This window comes from Ctenopharyngodon idella, chromosome 8 (genome assembly GCF_019924925.1).
Source record: "Ctenopharyngodon idella isolate HZGC_01 chromosome 8, HZGC01, whole genome shotgun sequence".
In the NCBI taxonomy this organism is placed as follows: domain Eukaryota; kingdom Metazoa; phylum Chordata; class Actinopteri; order Cypriniformes; family Xenocyprididae; genus Ctenopharyngodon; species Ctenopharyngodon idella.
The window spans coordinates 26,692,125-26,717,162 of record NC_067227.1 but is presented as its reverse complement, the minus strand read 5'-3'; the positions used below and the strand labels follow the sequence as shown (position 1 = coordinate 26,717,162).

Genomic DNA, 25,038 nt, shown 5'->3' with positions numbered 1-25,038 from the left:
ATAAAATAATTAGACATTTTAGAAGAAAAATCATGAAAACAAATTAATATTCCAGCTCTGCACTCTGGACATCTGGTGCATCCTGGGATATTTTGTAACTGTATTAAAGCAATTCACATGTATGCTGGATACCTGTTGACCGCATTTTGTTCACTATCCATTTAAATTTCACTTTTGTAAAGAAATTCCTATGTAAGCACAACCAATATTTGTGTATGAAATTTATTTCAAGAATTCAACCATAAACCTTTAGATCAGGGTTTCCCATCCTTGGTTCACAGGTTCATGAAAAGCTAACAATTACATAAATTGTAAAAGTGTGAAATTTAAATAAAATAAATTTTAAAATATAAACAAATCAAAATAAGACACTAAAAAAGTATGTTATTTCTTTATCTGCATGTCATGTGACCATTAACTGACATCAGAGTACCGTGAACATGTGAATGTGTTATTATTAAATTATTAAAATTTTTGGCTGGCAAAAAAGTTTGGAATGCTTTAGATCAAAAAGGTTTTAAAATCATGACAAACATAAATTAAGTCAAATGTTTCTAAACTGATGGAAGGATAATATGGAAATATGGGCAAAAAAGTACATGGAAATATGTATAACATTTGTAAAGTGCGCAGGAATGAAGAAAAAATGAATGAACCCAGCTGAAAAGAGCAACATATGTTGAGCTACGAGTGCTCTTCTCAACAGAGAACCATAAAAAAAAAAAAAAAAAGTGTCAACAGGACCAAAAAACCCAAGAGGGAGTCAGGAAAAGGTCAACATTCAGAAGAACAACAACAAAAAACATGACAAATATCAGACCTGGTAGTTCTGCAGGAGAATGAGGCTGAGGTAGAACTCGCTGAAGGCCAGCTGCAGGTCTTTGATGTTGCGATGTTTGTTGCGCTCCTTGTTGGACAAAGGCAACACCGTTTTGCGGCGACTGCGCAGCCCTGGAGCGTTGCTCTCCCGCTGGGCATCCAGAGACGTCTGCAGCTCATTTTGCAAAGTTGCGAATCGCCGCTGCGCCTCAGCCAGTTTCTCTGTGAAGATCAAAAAAGAGAAAGAAATATTAATAATTCAGTTTTATTGACAATTATTATTTGATTTGATTATAGACTAATGATTTATGAAAACTGGGTGTACGCCAGGACGGAAAAAGACAATCTTAAAATGTATTAAGAACTATCCAACTATGTCTGTTGAGAGACATAAAGCCTGCTTGGCTTACAACCGTGCAATGAGATGCACCAGAACCCATTTTGCATGACAAATAAATCCCTCATTCTACCCATCAACAGGAAAGTAAAGCAGACAGATTTCCTGTCAGAGATGAGCCTCTTCCTGTAAGGGTGATATCTCAGACAGCATTATCCACGCTGGCCTGCATCCCAGTCCAGTTTGATGAACAGGAGCCTGCTCACCCATCTCACTTTCAGAGGAAGGAAATGGGTATTAGGTTCAACAAGTAAATACTGGGAGCTCTGCTGCCATATGGGTTATAACCCTCAGTGAGAGACGACAGAGTCCAGGCTGAAAAGGAGAATGAGGAGGAGAGCTGCCACACTTTGTATCCTCAAGGCTATTTTGTCCACTTCCTCAGGGATTTCTTCTAGAACAGCCAATATTGTATGAAGAATCCCAATTTTAAAAAGTTCTCATTTCAAATACATTTATTCTTTATTTTTTATTTTATTTTATATTGTCAGTAATATTATATATTATTTATAGTATTTTTATGTGTATATTATTTAAAAAAATGTATTCATTATATATATTCTTACAACTATAAATAATAAAAATATAGCTGCGAGCAGCAATTATCGGGGTTCAAGTGCTTTAAGTCCTTTAAGCACATGCGTAAAAAGGTATCGATCATAGATGGAAAAGACCATTTTCAGCCAATACATGCAATTTACCATAGGAAATATGTTTTTTAAAAGCTTTTTAACAGTTATCGAGGTTGAGCCAAAAACTTAGGACTAGTTCACCAAAGTTGGTTTGGACAGCAGTGGTCCTAGAGGCAAAGTTGCTCAGTATGAGGAGTTATACCATGTGGTACGAATGTCATGGGCGTGTGCGGAAAATTACGCTATACACAATCCTTTACACAAGTGAAAGATGTGAAGGTGCCACCTGGTGGCCAATTTCTTTCGAATTTCTCACAGGTCTCCATGGCCATGAATCAAACAGGCCTAGCAAGTTTCGTTCCAATCAGTCTCCATTAACCTTGTCTGATAGCTGCTCAAAATTCATTGGCTGCCGCCGGCCATGTTTTTCGAGATACGTAAATGTCCTCAAAGGCAGTCTTGACACCTTGGACAAAGACACTGCATGCCAATTTTTTAAATCAATCAGAATAATGGTTGTGTAGTTATAGCTATTTTAATTTTTTTCCATGTTATAGCGCCACTAAGTGGCCAGTCGCAGCCTCCTTTTTCCATGCGACCACGCACGTGTGCTGAGTTTGGTGAAAATATCTCATTCTATTCATGAGTTATAGCCATTTTAGTAAAAGTGGCTCCACCCACTTTGAACGTTTTGGCGGACCCTAGAGACCTTAGAGATCTTGCTGCACTGGTTTGTTTCCGATCGGGCTAAAAACCTAGGACTAGTTTGCAAAAATCCAAAATACCTGAAAATTTCATACTTTTCACCGCTGTAGCGCCCTTGTCAGGCCGATCTGGGCGAGCCTTGGTGACTTTGTAGATGGTGTAAATACTACCACCCCTCAGAGTTTCAAGCCTCTACGACTTACGGTTTGGTCTGCCGATCACTTTTAGGGGAGAATGCTGATCCTAGTAAATTTTAACAATTACAATAGGGTTTCAGCACTACGTGCTTGAACACCTTAAAAGTAAGATATATGGCACTGGCTGATATAGGGAATGTCCAGGAAAAACATTGGCTGTGAATAGAAGATGTGACCTTAGGATAGTACAACATATCGAATGAACGGCACAAGCTCTTTCATGCCAATTGAAATAGAAGTCTATAGTCTAAGGTCTGTGCTTCTGCAGGCTGAACGTGGCTAAGATGGTGCTAAGAATTTATGTGCTTAGCAGATCTCATCCACTGGGACAAAGACTGCATGTACCGAAGGTTTACAAGCTATGTTGTTAATTCAGGACCACTTAGGGGGAGGCAGGGGTCTCAGCCATAACACAGTCTGGGGCAACCAGACAGAATTAGTTATGATGCAGTAACAGCGGCTGCCATCCTAATATGGATTTCAATTTCTAATTCATCAAATATGATAATGCCTTGCAAATCACTACATAAACCTTGAAAACAGGCCTTTGTTAGCATGGACAACAATATCTGCAGAATGACATTGTATATTGGCTAAATTAACATGTATGTTTTTTGACATCTTTCTGTTTTATCTTATACTACTTTCGAGTGAAGGAAACCTTATCTTATTTTGCCCTTGTGGAAAAACATATATGTGTTTTTCCAAAAGGACAGCATAAGATAAAGTATGGGGTCAGAGATTTTTCCAGCTTACTGGACTTGCCAGCTTTCTTTGGCTGGGCAACTCGATTAGAGTTTATTTTGGTCCGACCATCAAACCTGCAGCACTGAGGGAGTGAATGATTTTCAGTGGCAACTGGAGGATAAAAAGACTAAACAAGATTATCAGCAGAATTAATGCTTTCCTTTCGTGTTAAATTATTAATGTACATCTGCTTCTTTGTTTCAGTATAAATGCTGATCCCTCTGTCGCATCTCATTTTGAGATTTTAATTTCGAGCAAAATTAGCTATTGTTATATTCTCATTTATGATGCATGCTAACAATGCATGAACATGCAAACAAAGCATCAATCTCAAGCTTTCAATATATGTCTGTTGTTCTATCCACTAACCAGCCACTAGAGGCAGTAGAGATCAGACATTCCTGTTACCCTGAAGTCAATGCAACAACACAGCTTATGTTGCAGTGTGCATTTATTATCAGTCCAAACATAGTCTAGGCCTATTCCCCTTGACGCATGTTAAAAACGACTATGGCAGGCATTACATATTACATCATGTTCCCAAATAGTGCTGTACACCCTGACCTCATGCGCAGGGAATCCCTTGACGGCATTTAGTAGGGCGCTGCAGTTCAACCACACACAGTAAAGTTTGTTTCCACTTGTGCCATTTATGGGTTACAGAATAAATGCAATAATAGTAGCCAAACAGTAAGTATTATTTGAAGTTAACTATTAATGTTGGTCAATGCTGAATAAAGCTCTTTTGTAATCCTCAAAAAAGATATTGTAAGACTGATTATGGATGCATGTACTTTATTTTTGTGCAGATTGTTAATTAATTAATTAACAATCTCTCCACAAAAATAAAATTTTGAAGTATAAGAAGAAATTTGAAGGAAATTAATACTTCAGCAAGAAAAGTAAAAGGGCATGCATAGAAAACAATACCTGAATAGAATGTGTTGATCTTAGAGAGCTCCTTTTCGCATGTCTGAAAGAACTTCTCCTCAAACTTGGCATAGTACCTTTTAACGGTGTCTTCATCTGTGACTGAAAGAGACAAAACACAAAGATGTAAATCTGCGTTCATTTTCATGTTCAGCAGTGGGCACTTATCCACTCACACTAGAGATTAATATATCCATATTACCATTTACAGCCTCCATCTTTTATACTGACTCTTCAAGCCCTGAGGGAGTTATAAAATCAGTGCTTTGAGCTTTAAACAACAAATCTTAGTCTAAATTCCAAATGTAATATATGTATATATATCTCTTTAAATAAGTGAGAGTCAGGTAAAAGCTTTTAGCATCTATTATATGAAGATGTTCATTTTATTTATTTATTTATTTAACAGGGACCATGCACAACACAAATGTTGTGCCAGAGTTAGCTAAATAGTTAATTTGCATCTGTAGTCCCTGTGCAGGATGTTGTTACATAAAATTACAGCACTCCAGACACAGCTGATCACATCCACTTCAGGTTATACAGACTGTGCATCAAATATTGCCTTTGCATATAAACTACAAAAAACAGGTTTATTAACAAACATGTCTGTGGGTTCTATGGTTACACATCAGTTCAGTGGATTTAATCATTATCTCTGATAGGACATCGATATAGTTTGTGGAAAAAGGCTTTTCTGGCACAATAATGTGGAGGATTGATTATATAAAAATTAGAAATACATAACATAAAACTCAGTTCATTTTATTTTCATAAGAAACACAGAACATAAGAATATAACAGACTTACAATTTACATTTTGTAAACGAGAACTTGTCATTTGCAAAATAATATTGTGCATTACCAAATGGAGCCGAAAGAATTATTATGTGCATATTATTATTTGCATTTAACGTGGCCATACTTGTTCAAAGGTTCTTTTATGAGCATACAGGATTGCACTGTCAAAATGATTTTTAAAAGTTGTAAATAAACAAAGATTACACTGGTCTACAATTTTTTTAGAAGTCGTCTGCTTCAGAGATAAAATGTGCTATTTATTATGTATATTGAAGTGCTGAATTCAAATATGACAATTAAAACAACTGATTGGCTACTGTTTCCAAGATATTTAAGTTTTTATATTTTACGTCTATGTATGTAAGTAAAAGGGCTATAAAATAAAATGTATTATGAAAAACAAGGCAGAAAGCTATTATGTACATAGTTTAGTCCTATTCACTAAGTGTCAACTCTTCATTTCTTGCCTTGTCTCTTGCCCCTGTCCAGCAATAGTCTGCAAGCACTGATGGGCTCCATTTGCTCCATCTGAATTTATCTGAACTGTTCATGCAAGTACAAGATATCTCTGCTCGCTTTGGCTAAACAGAAATGTGTCCCAAAATAAAACACTGACAAGAGAGCATGACACTGTATGACAGGGGTGCAAAACTCAGTTCCTGGAGGGCCACAGTCCTGCAGAGTTCAACCCTAATTAAACACACCTGATCCAGCTCATCAAGTCCTTCAGGCTTATTTGAAAACTACAGGTATGTGTGTTGGAGCACTAAACTCTGCAGAGCTGTGGCCCTCCAGAAACTGAGTTTTGTACCCCTGCATGATTTTTAGAGCTGATATTGGGCAATTTGTTCAGCAGAGTGATGTAAGCTTCATTATGATTGCATCATCCATGACTTCTAAGAATAACATGATGCAATTCTTATCATATATGACGCAATACCAGCTTCATGGGCCAGTTGCAAAATCATAGCCATAGATCTAGTATGACTCACTAGCAGTTAGTCAAGGGGCAGTCAGTCTTACTTTTCAGTATCAAATTAGACAAATCTACGTTTTTATGTAAAAAAGTTACGAATGAAATTTGATGACTAACTTGTAAGACTAGTCTTAGCAGCCCCAGATTACATCAATCATTAATTTGCCTAAAAAGCAATTACTGTCCAAACCCAGTCATAGACTTATTCATAGATCCCGTCAAAGATGTGTTTTAGTCATTTCAAGTTTAAACTGAGATCCCTTCCTTTTATAACCCACTTATCCTCTGCTATTCCCAAGTCAAGGGTCGTGTACACTGACCCAATACCACATCTTGAAAACTAGAGCCAATCAACAATTTTAAGCATCGTTTTCGTTCTCAGTGACCCAGAATTAATAAAGTTTGACTACATTTATTTCAGAAGCATTTTGGCTGTAGACCAGTGTTATTAGAGTATGTTTTACAAGAACATAACATTTCAGTCTTTCTAATTCAAAACTGTATGTTTAATTCAATGAGTTAATTTCAGATTCTTTGTATTTGTGAAATTTGCAAGCAATTTCTGAGTGAAAATTCTTTCCACGCCAATTTTTTTTTTTTCAATGTGCTTTTCAAGACTGACAACAAAGAGAGAGAAATGCCCCATGATGAACTTTGACCCCTTGCATCTCTCTGTGTGATGTATAGCACAGACAGAAAGAGCAATTCTCTCCAACCATGGACACCTGTTCCCCTAAATGACACATTCAGCCCTCATACAACAACAACATAACACTTAAGTTCACCACATTTCCAGTGCTCATCATAAACCAAATGTCTGAATTACTGTTTAGCCTTGAAAACAACGTGAAATCAAAACTCTTAACATCTTAATGCGCATTCCAGGTCTTACTGTGCTGCACAATTCATCTGTGCATGTTATTCTAAAAAATGAAAGAGTTTGTTTTTATAGTCTTTAATCAAAATGTAACAGTCCACAAACACGCAATGTCTGAAACTCCTTGTCTTTTCTGCTGATGATACCAAGGCTGTGTGAGCATAGATAAATAATATTAACCAATATCATATAACATCCACAATCCAATCAAATCCCTATGGCTAATATTCCCACTGAATAGCCTGTTCCACAAATGTGTCACATTACAAACATTAAATAAGCCATAAATACAGTTTTATGTCATTTTAACAATATGGCAAGAACAAATAGCACAGATTGTTACAAGAAAAGCATGTATACCCATTATATCTCTGTGGTCACAGTAACAGAGGAAGCCCTGTGTAATGTCTTGAGTGGTGTCTTCCTGCTGTTTACCACGAGAGCTCTCGTTAGCCTTACAATGGCTTTATGCCTCTGTCATGACCCGGACACAAAGGAACATGACTTCAGCAAGAGTCTGACTTCAGAGGGGAGAAAAAGACCACACCGAAAACAGAGTAACACATGCCATGTAGATTTCAATTCTTGCCATTTTGTACGTATGCAAACACAATAAAGGTGCAAGTTGTGTATTAGTATCAACAAAAATCAAACCCACCACCTTGGCATTACTAGAGCCATGAACACAAAATGCAAGAGAAAAAAAATTAAATGAAAATCTTTATGTTGTCTACATTTACTATCATTCAGGGGTGCGTTTCCCAAAGCGAACTATGGTCGCAAGTTCTGTCGTTACCAATAGAGTTCAATGGACCATAGTTGAATAACGATGTTTTCGGGAAACGCACCCCAGTTTTGTTGATGGAAGATAACCCTATAAAGCCCACTGTATTATATTTGATATGCAAATTTCTAAGGTATCTAAATTTTCAACACGATCAAAACTTTGCTGAAAAACCTGTTGTACACATTCTACTACATGCTTTCTGTCGTCTAATTGATAGTTTATACTTTTTAGTAAGCCTTTTAGTTTAATTCCAAAACTCTCTGCCTTCAAGTTGTGGTACATGTGTCTTTTTGCTGTGAAATCTTTACTGATTTTTATAAAGTAAATATAAGAATAACTGTTATTGTTAGTAATATTTCAAGATGAACACTTAATGGACTGAAGCAACTTAGGTTTACTTGATTATCCATACATTATTTTAGAAGAAATGTGAGTATGAAAATATGATAAATCAGGCTTTTCTCTCTCAATCATCATTGTATTGCATTGCCCCCACAATAAAAACTACAGAGCTTTGATCATAAAACTAAGCATTTAGATATCATCTTACTAAGGCATATTATTGAGACAACTGATTTTCATATGCATTTTATGTAAAGCCCAAAGTATAGTTCACTTTTTACGCATACGCGAGGGTCAGCGTACAGTGCGCGTGACGTGAATTTCGTCATCAAAAGAGTACGCGCGTACTGTACGCACACCGCTGGATTTTTGTAACAGCGCATACTTGTAGTTACTTGCAGTAGCATACTTGTAATTACTTGCAGTAATTCGTTTATCCACAAGGTGGCAACCATGCCCTAGGGACGTCGATTCACAAGGTAGTCAAAGAAAACCTGCATAAACAGAACAGACCGGAACGCATGCGAGCTACAGCGACAATGGAGGCCTACATAGACGACAAATTGTGCGAAGAGGTTAGAAAGTACCCTCATTTGTACAACTCTAGCATGAAAGAATACAAATATAGTTACATGGGTTGTAACTCGTGGCGAGAGATTGCTCAAAACTGCGCATGCGTCAAATGCCTGCATATGCGTATGGCCCTGTCCCAAATGGCGCCCTAAACACTCACGGCCTTCCTACGAGTCTGCACTTTCGTGACGTAACGTCACTTTGACTGTCAGGAAGAAGTCTGCAGCGGAGCTCGCACCAGTGCGCATCGAGGGCGCATATCGGCCGCAAAAGGGACACTCGCGAGCACCCTTCTGAAGCCTAAAATTGACAAATGGGACACCCTACGGTCTCATGGACTTAACGAACACACGCACACGGCAGCCATTGTAAGTCCACAAGACCAAAAGTGCATAGAAGTGTGGCCCTGTCCCAAATGGCACACTTCATGTGCACTTTCGGGCTTGTGGACTTACAATGGCCGCTGCGTGCGCGTGTCCGTTAAGTCTACAAGACCGTAGGGTGTCTCATTCGTCATTTAAGCTTAAAGAAGGGTGCTCGTGAGCGCCCCGTTTTGCGGCTCCCTCGATGCGCACTTCTGCTGAGCTCGCAAGACTGTGAGCTACGCAAAGGACTTTACCCGGCAGTCAAAGCGGCATTACGTCGTGAAAGTGCGGACTCAGAGGAAGACTGTGAGGGTTTAGGGTGCCATTTGGGACAGGGCCTATGAGTCAAATGAAGTGTACTTTCCAAGGCTGTGCGTACACTAGCGTACGCATAAAAAAACGAGGTATATACAGGTTTAAGTAGTCTGCTATACTGTTATAAAGATCTAATTGGTCTACATTACAAGCAAGTCAGTATTTCATTTTACTTTGTGCCTACATAAATATCACCAAATTGCATATTTTTGCTTAGTTTGGGCATCTAAATAAAATTGAGGCATTTTTCCTACTCGAGTGTGAGCTTCATATTTTCCTATATCATAAAAGCCTGATTTATCAAATATAATACTCAACAAAAAAAAAAATTGTTTTTTAGAATTTGTCTCAAGGTTTAATAAACTGTTCCATTTTAATAAAATCTTTCAGACTGACTATTATTTCATACGTCAGGCTTGGGTTAAAGATCAAACTGATATCCAGAAAAATACTAGTCTGATATGATATCTGTACATTTTAAATATGGATTTCTTTTCAATCTGTTTGGTTTCATTCATAAAACACATTGACTGTCAGTGCTTTAATTTAAAGAGTGAAGAACAGAACCCTGACATCAGCACACTTTTCCTGACTAAGGAACTTCCTGTGTGTTCAATCCTACACATAAATCCTCCACACCAATCCTATAAAGCTGCAACTAACACTTTTTTCATCTGGGGTTCTCTCTTTCTCCCTGTCTCTATCATAGTCTCTTGACAGGCTCACATGAATATAACATTTTCCCTCTGGGTGCCTAGATTTACTAGAACTGACTATGCCCAAGGATCAAGGGATCAAACTGTGTATTGTTTTACCCAAAAAGCCCTGCAGGAAGAGGATTCATCTGTCTAGCCTTTCGGGAAAAAAAAAAGCAAATGCTTTTTTTTTTCAGTTCTTTTCCATTAGGATTACATTGCAAGACTGGCAAGTTCAATTGAGCATGTACATGATTTTACGTCGCAGACAAAGAGAGCAATGCATGTACTGTCTAGGGTGAGCGATATCATCTCTCATTAGAGGGCTACTGGTGGCGAGCGTGTGAACACAACGATTCCTTGACCGACAGCTGTATGACCTCTCCTCATTGTACAATCCATTTAACCGCCTCAATGCTGTTTATCGCCCTCGTCTTGCTGTTTGCATTGTCGCAGCGCTGCCAAACATGGGTGCGAATCCCTTATCTCCCCTCTACACGGAGATCTCAATCATCGCAGTTGAATTAAACTGTACGCCTGGCGGCAATAAAGAGGCACAGGAAACGCTCTGTTGTTGGAGGCTTTTACGAGGGCCCATCATCCTGAGTAAATTAGAGGGGGTGATTATTCGCTCTCGCTGGCATGCTCTATTAAAAGGCTGAAGTGTGTGGGTGGGATTGCAGCAGGACAGCCGTGCGGCGGAACCCGTTAAGCAGGAACGATACATGCTGGGAAAGAGACACAAAGTGAAAACATGAAACGCAGCACATAAAAGCCTCTTACAACCATCCGTTCGCCCCCCTGCCCCCTTGCTAAGTTCAACCAGACCCTCAGAGATGAAGGAGAACCCTCGTAGCAGCCCCAGTCTCTCCACCAGCTCTCTCGTCCCTCAAGCCACAATTAGCCCAGCCAATCAGGAAGCTTCTAGGGTTGGGAGATGATTAGCAATGCACATTAACGAGTCTGGCACACCCAGAGCAGCCTCCGTGTAAATAACATGTATAAAAGCAAAGTAAGCACGAGGGAGAAGCTCTTTCGAGGTCTCAGTCTAGACTCATTCATCAGAGAGAGCCGTTCAGCACATTGAGAGTTTAAATCTTGGTTTCTGTAGGGTTGGGGGCGGGGAGCGGAATTCCCGGCAGCATCCACACCGGGTGAATGCATTAGGAAGTGGGGTGGATGACACAGATGGGATGTGAAATGGATGGTGGGGCATGAAATCTGAGCTGGTCAGAGACATGACGCTGCCACGGATTTGGTTCACAAAAATGACACTATGAAATATTCAGCTGTACATGTCATCCTGACAAGATACTTTTAGCAGGTGTCTGCTAGTTCCTGTTCGCTTCTAGATTTAGCCAAAGTAAGAGATTTGAGTGGTACTTCACTAAATATATAGGCCAACCATATAGCACAGTAAATACACTATTAAAATAAATATACTTTTTAAATAAAAAGCATTATAATCAACATTTATTTAATCAAAATGTCAAAAGCCATAAAAACAATCAGCCGGTCAATATAAATATATTAAAATTAATATTACGTTTTTATTTTTTACATATTACACAGCTACTATAAATTCACCTATCATCCTCATCCATCGACCTCAAATATGGCTTATCATTTGAAACAAGTAAGTAGTAGCAACTTTACATGGCTGCTCGCTTTAACATTAACCTAGATAAATGTGCGGAGTGTGGAAGCTGAAGTATTAGCGCGCTTACTGCAAGACATGGAGGCGCTGGCGCAATCACTTGCGTTTTTTCCTGATAACAGCGGAAATAACTTAAAAATACTCAATTTTTGGTCATACAGATAAGAGTAATACATCATTTGAAATGGTAAAGGTACTGCTTTTATTTGTGTAAACTCACAATACCAAGAAAAGGTTGTGCCTTTGTAAGATGAAAACAAACAGGAGGCACTTTCTGCCGTCTCTGTGAACTTGAGCGTGTCAAAAAATAAAAAATAAACCAAAACTCAGTATCTGTAGAAAGCTTGAAATGTCAAGCAATTTTCAACCAATTTAAGAGGAAAACATATTCTCAGATTATGTAATCCATATAAAACATGTATATAGGCGCATCCACTACTGCAGAGATGACAAGTCAGTATCGTTGACTTAATTTCTACAGCCGAAAGCACAGAAAACATTATCAATAAATTATTAAAATGTTTAAACAGTCTCCTTGCTGTTTTTTTCATGACACATTCATAATTATTATTTTTGCCAGTGCGCTGTGGCAAGCTTTATGTGTGCGCTTGAGTGTTGATTAGGCTATGTATTATATATAAGCAATTAAATCTCATTATTATGATTTATATGGCTTATTAATATACACATGCGATTAGTCAACTAATTGCTTAAATGAACAACTACTAGTCGACTAGAAAAATCTTTAGTCGAGGGCGGCCCTAGAAAAGAATACATGTACTAGAACAGGAAATCTTTTGCCTGGGACACATTCGATTATACAGTTTAGTTGTCATATTTACGTGTTAGTATGTAAAAGTATTATGCTTTTTTAATAGTAGTACATGTTTTCATACAGTCTCTGAAATACAACTGAAAAACAAATAAAGAAAAACAACAATAAACAAAAATACAATTGATATGTCTTAACAAAAAGCTAAATTGAAAAATAGCCACGGAACATAAAAAGAAGTGGGTTCCACTGTTTTTTAATAATAATATTTTCCTGGCCTCATTTGAAAGCAGCTCCACTCAAGTATGTGAGCTGTCCGTGGTTCTGAAACTGTGTGTTCCAATTCCAAAACACTCCCAAAAACTCTGTTCTAAACTGTTTATTTAGAACAATACACTGTTGTACTATTATAATGAGGCATTCCATTTCATTCCTAATGAGAAAAGTTATATTTATGAAGGTATTCATGATCACACAGTTTGACCTAAATCTTTCAAACTGCATTGGAGGAATCCTTAAAATAATAAGCCTCAAAGTGAACAACTATTTCAGTCTAAACTTTATTCTCATCCTCCCAACCATTATTCTTAAGATATCAGATGGGAAGATCTGCTCCATGTCTTCAGACTGACAGATCAACACAGTCATTCCATTCACCAAGAATGTGACTTGACAGTAAAAGCCTGTAAACAAGTAAACATAATTTGGATGATTTACCCTGACTCTAATCTGCAGCCTGTTAGAGAGCAGTACAGACAGGATATTCCCCTGTAATTGTGTTAGGGGGTCCTGGGGTGGAAACATTGCATTAGAATTAATCGGGGAAGACTTTGTGACTAAGTGGCCAGTCCTAATCTACTCCTTAATCTACTTGCTTTTTTAGAAACATTAAAGACTTGAGAGCTTATTCTTATTGACTGAACAGATTTAAGGACACATTATCATAGAATCTGAGTGGAAATAACAGAAAAAGTTTAAGATACGACCAACAAACGCATCTCTAAAAAAGGATCGTCTGCTTATCTCCACATAATCCCTCAAAACACACAAAAATATTATTCAGAGACTGCAGCCAGATATCTGTTTTATTCTGAGTTCTGTCTTAAAATATCCTTCTCTTTAGCTGATGTGGGAATGCAAAGCTGACGCTGAGATTGGCTGTGTGCCGAAACCCGCTGAGCATCTCAGCTGTGAAGTGTTATCAGTCCAGCTCACAGTCAGACACAGGCCAGACGTCTGCATGCTCTGCCTTAAAAACAGCTTCATCGCGGCCCTGTGAAGATTTCTCTCTCTCTCTCTGACTCACAGGAAGCTAGAAAGGTCACTGATAAAACAACCACTGAAGATTTGTCTCCTTTGTTCAGCTCAGATACTTATTTTAAATGCCATGAGTTTAGGTTCACAATGAGAGTCAATGTCCATAAATGTATTTTTCAATATACAAGTAGACTAATAATGTATGAACTGCAATACTGCATATGAACTGTATTCACTATGTGCACCGAATAAAATTAGCATCCAGCTGTCTAGGAATAAAAAGAAATAAATAAAGAAAAAAGAAAAAAGAAAATAAAATAAAAACAAAAACAAAATAATTTAAAAAAATATATATTAAAAAATAATAAAATAAATAAAATATAAAATACAATATAAAACTTAAATAAAATTAAATTAAATATATTTTTACGTTTCTATTTTATGCGTTTGCTAGTATCTGCGCACAGTCGAACGCACAGCCTTGGAAAGTATACTTCATTTGACTCATACGCATACATACATTCGACGCCCCCTATTTCAATAGCAATAATATTTAGGCTACCAATCAGAACAAGCATCTGTTTCAACTCACAGAATCGCTCTAAGTTCACGTGCCACGCTCTCAGCTTCCGGGTTCCCATATATGGACATCCCGTGCAAAAATTACAGGGAAAAAAAGCAGAAAGCTCATCAAAAACACGTCAGTTGGTGTTAAGAATAATTTTATTCTTACCATTATAGTCCGACAAGTCTATTTAAGAAAAAATGTGCATACAGTCAGCAATGTTTAATATGAGGCTGCACAATGGCTAGAGCCTTAGTAAAAAGGTTGTTTGCAGCGTTTGTCCAATCAATTACAGTGACACCGCAAATATGCAAAGAACGCTAACCCAGGGTTTACGGTAAATAACGTTTACCCACGGTATAGAATGATCCAGGCCTATATTTCAAGTGTGAAAAGCCGTATGGAGTTCAATCGCAATTGAAAACGGGTTTCAAAGTGCAAGTTTTTGAAAACAATATCATTAGCGTCACCAAAGCGTGAATTTGTGAAAACGGTAACGTCATGCGTTTTCAGGTAAGAGCAGGTGTGGCCATTTTGTAAATTCAATGTGTCTGGCTGCGCAGTTTTGAGCAATCTCTTGCCACGAGTTACAACCCATGTAAATATATTTGTATTCTTTCATGCTAGAGTTGTACAAATGAGGGTACTTTCTAACCTCTTCGCACAATCTCTCGTCTATGTAGGCCTCCATTGTCGCTGTAGCTTGCATGCGTTCTAGTCTGTTCTGTTTATGCAGTTTTTCTTTGACTACCTTGTGAATTGACGCCCCCAGGGCATGGTTGCCACCTTGTGGATAAACTAATTACTGCAAAAAAAATTAAACACGCATATGCGACCTGCGTGTACAAGTACGTGCAGTTACGAAAATCCAGCGGTGTGCATACAGTACTGATTTTAATACACAGCACTGCTTTTTAGTTGTGCAGCACAGCTATATTTAGTTCTCTTAAAAAGTAATAGGCTTCTTGAATTAATCATGACAAGAAGACATTATCTACCTCAGCATGCATTCACAGCAAAGACATTTCACTGCTCTACCTGCACCAAAATGTAGTAAGGATGATACTTTCAGCCTTGTTTCACTTGGTTTTCTTCAAATGCAAAGTTTGGAACTGTGAGTACAGAGGCAGGGTTCCTCTGTGATGCCACAGAGGTAATGTCACCTTTGAAAATGGCAGAATGGAGCTTTCAATTATCTTCAGGCAGCATGTCTGCAGGCCAAGAGGCTTATGAAACAAAAGACTTATTAATCCAGTCCCCAGCGGTGAGCTCTGTCCTCAGAATTAGCAGGGGTGCATATTTTAACACCTCTGTGCGCGAGTGCTGCATTTCATCTCCGGTAAATGTCAGAGAATAAAGCTCTAAAAAAGAACAAGTTTACATACACTACCGTTTAAAAGTTTGGGGTCGGTAAGATGTTTTTGAAAGAAGTCTCTTATGCTCATGTTATTCAACCAAAAAAAAAAACGCAGTAGAAGTAGATACCGTGACATATTATTGCAATTCAAATTAACTCTTCAGTGTCACATGATCCTTCAGAAATCATTCTAATATGCTGATTTGGTGCTCAAATTTGCTTCAGATTTCATGTTTAACAGCCATATACAAGGTACTAACATATGATCTTCATCTTAATTTTACAACCAATTAAGGCATAGCTATTAGCTTAATAAGCCTGCTAATTCAGAGATTACTCTAATGAATAATGAGCTGATTTAAATGCTTTAGGCAGAGAGAGCATGAGTGGGTGGCTTAAATCATGTGACACTACTACTATAATAGAAATCTCCATTAAAACACTCTCTGTTCTCTCTCTCCTCCTCAAACCCAAATAACACGGCTCATTATCACCTCCTCCCTTAAGTATCTTTGCAAAGACAGTAACCGGTTTATGGATACATTCCACTGCTCTTTCAGGCCCATTACACATACACAGGTGCCTATACATCTCTATTACAGGCACTGAGGAAGAACAAGAGCTGGGTGGAAGCATTTTGACAGGATCTCAAGATATGGAGGACTCTGATAATGCTTATAACCAGATACAGCGCCTCCAAAATTGGATCCAGATTTTTAGCAGATCTCTCTCCTACTTTGACATTACAATCACATAAAACACAATTATACATTACATAATACCACATTTTCAGTTAGTGTACTTTGATTATTGATTAAGTGCCTTATTTAGTTCCAAGATTTTTTTCCATTTCCACACTCCCCCACCTATCCAATCCATCAACATCATGTGCCTTGTTCCAGGACTTCATTTCATACACAACATTAGCTCGAATAATGTTCATTTGTCTTTTATATTGTAGAAAAGACATGTACAGGTAACCTCTGCAGTCATTTGTAAAACTCTATATGTTTTAGTCTTGTTACTGATAACAGTCTTAAGCTGTCTCGCGTCTATAGGGCACTTCAACGACACGTTCAAACAGCGGTTAATGAGATGTCTCGCATTTCTGCCTCCTCAGGCCCTCTTGAGACCAGCACAAGACACACAGCAGCTGCTCCCTGCTTTCTGAAGACACTCCAAACGCGTGTGGGTGACAGAGAGAGAGACATGTGCTTGTTTTTTCAATTTGTTGCATGCAATGTACAAATCTAATGTTGTGTTTACACTGCAAAGATGGCAAAGGAGCTGCATTTGAAGTGGCAAATAAACTAAAAAAGTGCATTTATAACAAAAAAAAGTTACATTTCCAGAGAAATTACAATGGCATAAATTGTTGTGAAATTGATGTTGCAAATAAATATTTACAACAACAGAAAAATGAAACAATGAAACATGAAATTATAAGAAAAAATAAATGTAATATAAATATATATATATATATATATATATATATATATATATATATATATATATATAAATATATATATATTATATATATATATATATATATATACACACATAGATATAGATATTAAAAATGAAAAAAATTATAAATAAATATATATATTTATTATATACATACATATATATCATATGTGTGTGTGTTTTAATATTAAATTAAGTTTAATTTTTCATTTTTTATTTACATTTAATATTTTACAACAAATTTAATATATAAATATATAATATAAATATAATATATATATAAATATAATATGTAATTTGATATAAACTTTATATATCTAACATAATTTAATTATATATATATTATATTAAATTAATATTACAAAGTTATATATATATATATATAAATGAAAAAAGAAATATATTATATATTATATATATATATATATATGTCATGTGTGTGTTTTAATATTAAATTTTAAGTTGAATTTTTCATTTTTATTTACATTTAATATATTACAATAAATTTAATATATAAATATATAATACTTATATATATATATATATATATGAAAAAAAATGTAATATTAAAACTATATATATAAAATATAATTATATATATATATGAAAAAATACATTTAATATTTATTAAGTTATATATATATATATATATATATTATAAAAAATGAAAATGAAAGAGATTATATGTATATATTAATATAATATATATATGTGTGTGTGTGTGTGTGTGTGTGTTTTAATATTAAATTTTAAGTTTACTTTTTCATTTTTATTTACATTCAATATATTACAATAAATGTAATATATATAATTAAATTTAATATTAAAACGTTATAATATCATTATATGTATATATATTATATTAAATTATATATATATATATATATATATACATTTTTCATTTTCATTTTTAACATTTAAATCTTTCAATTTTTAATGTTTACTTTTTTACATTTATTACAAATGTTACATTTAATATATCAATCTATATAAGTATATATATGCTGCTCTAATACTGCATTTACACAGAAGCAAAGATGCATCAGAGCTGCCTTAAATGTCCCCCCCAAAAAATCTAACTGTGATTGAAAAAAAACAAAAGCATTAACAAGCGCAAAGTTAGAAACAGTCTTTCCACTGTTTTTCTGAGCTTTTTCAATTTCTCATCTTATTTTGTCTGAAATAACGACAGCCTACCAAAGAGCAATTTTATGTCATCTGTGTTTGTGAGACTGACATCGCTGTTATCGACCCATCACTAGGCTCCTGCCGTTACCTTGTAGCCATTAGCAACCGCCACCAGGAAAACGGCCTTTCAACCGCCCAGCCAATTGCTTTCACATGAGTGTGTGTGCATGCATGCGAATGAGCAGGTGTTTGCTGTGTGTGTACATGCATTCCAGCATGTGTGTGTGGGAGTTGGAGCTGCAGCATTGCGGCTGTGTGGCACTTGTTTCTTTTGTGCGTGCAATGTTTCTTCATTTTCCAATTTTCCATAGGCGACGAAGCATAACTAATATTTATCCGTATACACAGAAGGTATAAATTTCAGATTTCTTTCAGACAGAGCTTGTTGCAAGCAATCAGCAGGAAAACTAATCAATGCAGCTTTGATTGAGAAGGCCTCCTGCCTTTGTGCTGCCTGATATCCACCCACCCATTGATTATGTATATCCCGTAATCAATAAAACACACAACTATTACCGTTCATGGCACCATTACACAGCAAAGCATAATGAGATCAGACAAAATCTCCATCACAATGTGTGTGATAATACCAGTGACTGGGCAACACATGATTTTATCGCTACTAATTAAAAATAGAAACAAAGACGTTTATTACTGACATACTCTACCGTTCAAAAGTTTGGGTCTGTAAGATTTTTATATATTTCTGAAAGAAGTCTGCATTAGTTTGAGCAAATATACAGTAAAAACAGTAATATTGTGAAATATTATTACAATTTAAAATAACTATATTCTATATTATTGAATGTAATTATTCCTGTGATCAAAGCTGAATTTCCAGCATCATTACTCCAGTCTTCAGTGTCACATGATCCTTCAGAAATCAGTCTGATATGCTGATTTGCCACTCAAGAAACATTTCTTATTAATATCGATGTTGAAAACAGTTGTGCTGCTTAATATTTTTGTGCAAACCAGGATTTTTTAACAGCATTTATTTTGCAACAATGTAGAAATCTTTACTGTCACTTTTTTTTATCAATTTAATGCGTACTTGCTGCATGAATAAAAGTATTCGTTTCTCTAAAAAGACAACAGTTGACAACAGTCTCTGCTAAAGTTCCTGACGATGCTGGAACACAGAAAATCTTTTAGCAGTACTCCTCTGTGGCAATATATGTTTGTAACTGCAGGTCAGCTGTAAAATGAGAAGGATTGTGGGTAAAATCTGTTGCCTGTGTTTCTTTCAGTGTATTGGGCTCATCTGTAATTGCTTGTGTTTTTCACACTGGTAATTACCAGAAGGCCTTTGTTACTGTTACCATGGATACCAGGTCATGTGACCAGCTGGAAGGGTGTGAACTGCATATATGAGGACCTGTGGGATATGTGTGTGCGTGGATCTGAATATTTATTCATCCCTGTAAAAGCTCTTAGAGTGATGATGGGCCACATAACCTCCAGAGACGCACCCTGCCCCTGTCAGCCCCGCCCTCTCGCCTTGGCTCCGCCCTCATCTTACCCCACACTGCATGAATGAAACCACTGCTGAGCCTGTGATCCTTTACGCATTCACCACTACAATCTCAAAACATTTCTTACTCACTAAAAATCATTACCAACAATCCTGATTAGACCCTAAATCTTAACAATGTGTCAGAGAAAAGAAAATTAGCCATGATGCTAAAAATAATAAGAGCAGCAATTACTGTTTACTTTTTTTTTTTTTTTTTTTTAGAAACTACTAATCTCTGCCCCTAAAAATATGTAAAAACAAACTTTGGTTGCTTACTTTATATAGTGATCACTGATCAGTCAACCTCCTTCTGCACAGAATAAGCTGCGATGTGGATCAGACTTTATGCCGACAGTCAAAACACACAGAATTTGATGTTAGATAGCAGATGTGGAAGACAGACCACATGAAACTCAGTCACCCTCATCACCACGACCATCTACATCAGTGGAGAAAAATTAACAGAGACACACTCAGTTCCCCTCAATTGCTCTTGCTATTAATGAATAACATAGAGACGCAGAAAAACAGAGAGAGACCCCAATTTGTATCAACAGCTTTGCATTTAATTGTGCAGTGAACGGAGAAAATCACAGCAGACTGCTCATTTAACCGCTCCTACGCAAACAAGCTCCAACAAAGCTCTATTTTAAAATGTCATAACCTCAAGCTGTCTGTATTACAGGTGCTCACATCCATTACCACTTATGTGAGTCAACCATTCAACCACCCAAACTAGCACTTTTTTAATCTTTCATTACAGTCAGGTCACTTTGTTAACCAAGAATGAAGAAGAAACACTAGATTATTCTGTTATAATCTACTCCATTGCTTAAAAAAATGTTTACACAATTAGTGGTCTTCTAATCTTCTCTTTTAAATCTATAAAATTTATGAAAAACAGAAGTTACAAAATGGAGAGATTTCAATGATCTCTTTCCCATCAGTAAGTCGGCATTATTAGGAGCGATCAGCAGTGAAATAATCATGAAAAACGAAATTATGACTGTTTATGGTGCAAAATTATTTACAAAAAATATAGGTTTACTACAGGGTGGAAAAGTACAACCCATAAACTAGGGGTACGGTTACATGACAATGATAAACGCGGAAATTACTAAAAACGCTGTATTATGCATGATAGGCCAGTAGGTGGCGATGTCATTTTGTAAAGAAGTACTATGCGCCTATAGACTGACGAACACGTAATATGAGGTTTTTGTAGTTTACACGGAGAAGATAATGGTATCATTTAAAAAGGCTTGCACTTTGAAACTCGTTTTCAAAAGTTTGCGTTTTCAGACCCCCAAAACGCTGTTGTTGTGTAAATGAATGGGCAAAACTAGAGCTGCACGATTCTGGATAAATTGAGGGGCTGTTTAAATGACACCTTTTTCAACTAAAAACAGAAAACTTTTTATGCGTTTTGGCCGTTCATTTACATGACGACGGCATTTTGGTGGCCTGAAAATGCAAACTTTTGAAATTAGGTTTCAAAGTAGACGTTTTTTGAAAACAATACCGTTATCATCTCCGTGTAAACTGCAAAAATGCGAATCTGTGAAAACGGTGATGTCATGCACATGCGTAGTACGTGTTTAGTCTAGTCACCTTATTTTTCAACACGGAAATAATGTGTTTTCTGTGAATGTGCGAGACTTCCGATTTATTAGCCGCTATAGGGAAATAACGAGAAGAATATCAAAGTGCAGTAAACTGTAAAAATAAGGTGGATAGGCATGCGCGAGGCGAGTGCTCTGTAACGCGAGTGCGTGTAGTCTTTCTTTACAAAGTGACATCGCCAACTACTTGTCTGGCATGCGTTATACAGCGTTTTTAGTCATTTTCACGGATCCAACAGGAATAGTTTTGATAACTGTCATCTGTACAAAGAAAAAACTTCATCATTGTCGTGTAAACGTACCCTGAGAATCATGATTTTTTTTTGTTTGTTTCAAATAGAGGTCACGATTCTGAACAGAAAACTGTCACTGTCACTTGTCGCCACCTAGTGGCGTAACAATGTAATCTATACTTTATTTTTAATTTTTTTATCTTTATATTTGATGCGTCAATTTACTTTCAAAAGGTGATTTGCTCAATTTTGATCGCTACCGTAGACAACAAAAGTACTGGGATAAACACGTCCAAACTATAAACTTTTATCCCAGTACTTTTGTGATAATTTGAACATTTGTAACACTGTGTGGTTGAAAAGACTGTGAAGCTGTTTCATACCTATACATGACAACTTCTTTCTCTAGTTCAGCAACTTCAGCGACACCGTAAACACAGATTTGAATGTTTGCTGTGATCATACTTGTCAAAGGTTTAATAGACATAGCCAAATTACTGTCATTTATGAATGAGATCACGTGGGAGTTTGAATCGAGATCACAATCTTTTAACAAATAATTGTGCAGCTTTAGCCCAAACACAAAGATTTCAGGTTTTTTTTTTTTTTTTTTTTTAAATGTTGTTGTGTAAACAGCCCCTAAACTCAGTCCAGCCTTATTGTGTTAAAGCAGTGCTTAATGGATACGTCCTGCTAAGCACCCAGCAAACAACCCTGTTTGACTAAGAAACAGTAAAAACCTGTTTTATGTTCAGCTGAAACAATGAAACCCCTTGTGATTTCAGTAATGTGTGATGTGGCCTTAGAAAATGAAAGCACTGATTGGCTATGGTATAATGCTAATGCCATGACCTTAGTTATTGATTGCTCTGCTTGTAATGCCAACAAACACACACACACACGTACACACACACACACACACACACACACACACACACTTGTTAAAGGCCTTACTCTCTGGAGTGATTTCAAATGACTAAAGACCGCAATCCCCCCCACTCCGCCCCTTATTGGCAGGGCCCAAATGGAGATTGTCCGCTGTTCGGACAGGGATAAATCTGGCTCATAAATTGGTAGATTGGGGTGTATGGGAGTGAATGGGAGTGTTCAGAATGGGGGCAGAGAGCCAGTAAAACCATTGAGAGTATGTGTGCTTTAGCTTCCCCGGTGAGCTGCCTATCACAGGGATTCAATTATTTTTGTTATGTCCCACTGGACTGAGCGTAATCAGGAAGTCCTTGAGCCAATCTGACGTTTAATTAGATCAATGCGGAACTAAAGAATAGGAGATAGTTAGATGGAGAAACAAGAGGGAGAGAAACTGAAGAAAGTCTATATATAATCAAGAACAGAAGAATGAAAAATGGCTTCTTTCTCATACAAAAGTTTGATCACATACTCTACTGTGAGTAGTAGTTTGGGGTCAGATATTTAAAATGTTTTTGAATGAAGTCTCTTCTGCTCACCAAGGCTGCGTTTATTTGATCAAAAATCCAGTGATATTGTGAAATATTATTACAATTTAAAATAAGTGTTTTCTATTTTAATATATTATAAAAATGCAATTTATTCCTGTGATGGCAAGGCTGAATTTTCAGCATCATTACTCCAGTCACATGATCCTTCAGAAATCATTCTAATATGTTGATTTGTTGCTCAAGACACATTTCATATTATTTTCAATGTTGAAAACATTGCTTAATATTTTTGTGGAAACTGTGATACATTTTTTTCATGATTCTTAGATAAATAGAAAGTTTACTAGAACAGTATTTATTTAAAATAGAAATCTTTAAACATTATAAATGTCTTTACTGTCACTTTTGATAAATTTAACGTATCCCTGCTGAATAAAATTATTAATTTCTTTAAAAAAAAAAGATTTTCACAGACTTGAATGGGGGATCATTTGACTTGTGCCATTAAGAAATGCTCTAGCAACAACCAAGAACACCCTAGAAACCGTCTAGAATACCATAGCAACACCCACAACACAAGTTTTACACAGACAAAGTTCAAATTTTCTTCATCGAATGTAAAAATCCATAATATATTCCAATTCTAACAAATATAATTTCAATTGTAATCAATTAGCAATCATCTAATCTTCCCTTTTCAATCTATGAAATTTGTAGAACAGAAGGTGTGAAACGGAGATGAGTGATTTCAATTATCTCTTCTATCTGGTCCATCAGTTCACCTGCATTAATAAGAGCAGTCAGCAGTGATTCATCCAGATGTGGGAGGCACATTTCCCATCAACATATGATACATGCAATCATGATGTGAACTCTCTGGTGGATTTTACTGTGTTCAGAGGTCTGAAGGTCAGTTCTATGTGTGTGTGTGTGTGTGAGTGAAAATGAGCAATAGGGGAGGAAATAAACACATCACTGTGAACAGTGGTGCTGGGTGAAATAAAAAAAAAAAAGAGTGAGAGTGGCTCACCGTTTATTGCACTTCTACAGTCTGGACATACAACAAAACAAACACACACACAAGATGAAAGTCAAGGACTGTGATAGGGGAGAGTGAGTCCAGCCACTGAACTCAAACACAATCGTTTCATCTACACATCTATCAATATATCTCTCTCTGCTCCCTTTCTCTCCTACTTTCATGCCTTTCTCTCTTTTAAACACACAATGCATGCACATACACATTATTTACACATAAAACATACGCACAAAGTTCATGCATAAACATTTTATTTATTTATTTTTAATACTTTATTATGTCTTTCAATTTAAGCATATTTAATACAGTTATACCAATAAACATCTCCTTTAAAGACATAACATGTTTTACCAATAGTTACTCCTCATTTTTCATTCTACTTTCTTCCATAAACATTTTAAAGCAGGTTCGTTGAATAAACAGAATGATTTACTGCAGGGCAGACCGGAATCCTTCGAGCTCTTCCAGTAAGATCTGCAATGCTTCTGCAATATGTTGCAAGCATCTCACTATGAAGGGAACCAATGTAACATCAGGGCCTAAAATACTATGGCTGATCACATACTTCCCTACTATATAGTAGGCAAAAACAAAGTATGTGACAAAATAAGTATGTCCGATTTCACAGTACTCAAAGCATTTGTGAAAGGCAGTGAAGTGACTGGTAGGTCACATGATTATGACAACATGGCAAATGTAGTATGTCCGGATCACACTCGTACTACACACGCTCATATAGAACAGCGGCCGTGAAGTAATTACCAAGTCAAAATATGTACCTACTCAAGA

At 36.5% G+C, this 25,038-nt stretch overlaps 1 protein-coding gene across 1 annotated transcript in view; it reads right to left on the bottom strand.

Moving 5' to 3' along the window:
- xpr1a (xenotropic and polytropic retrovirus receptor 1a) overlaps positions 1-25,038 on the bottom strand; it is a 78,612-nt gene that overhangs the window by 22,150 nt on the left and 31,424 nt on the right. Inside the window, exons 3-4 of the mRNA XM_051904038.1 lie at positions 4,428-4,529; positions 821-1,041 (exon numbers count right to left, since the gene is read on the bottom strand). Of these exons, the coding sequence (XP_051759998.1) occupies positions 821-1,041; positions 4,428-4,529 (323 nt within the window). The remainder of the gene's footprint in view (positions 1-820; positions 1,042-4,427; positions 4,530-25,038) is intronic.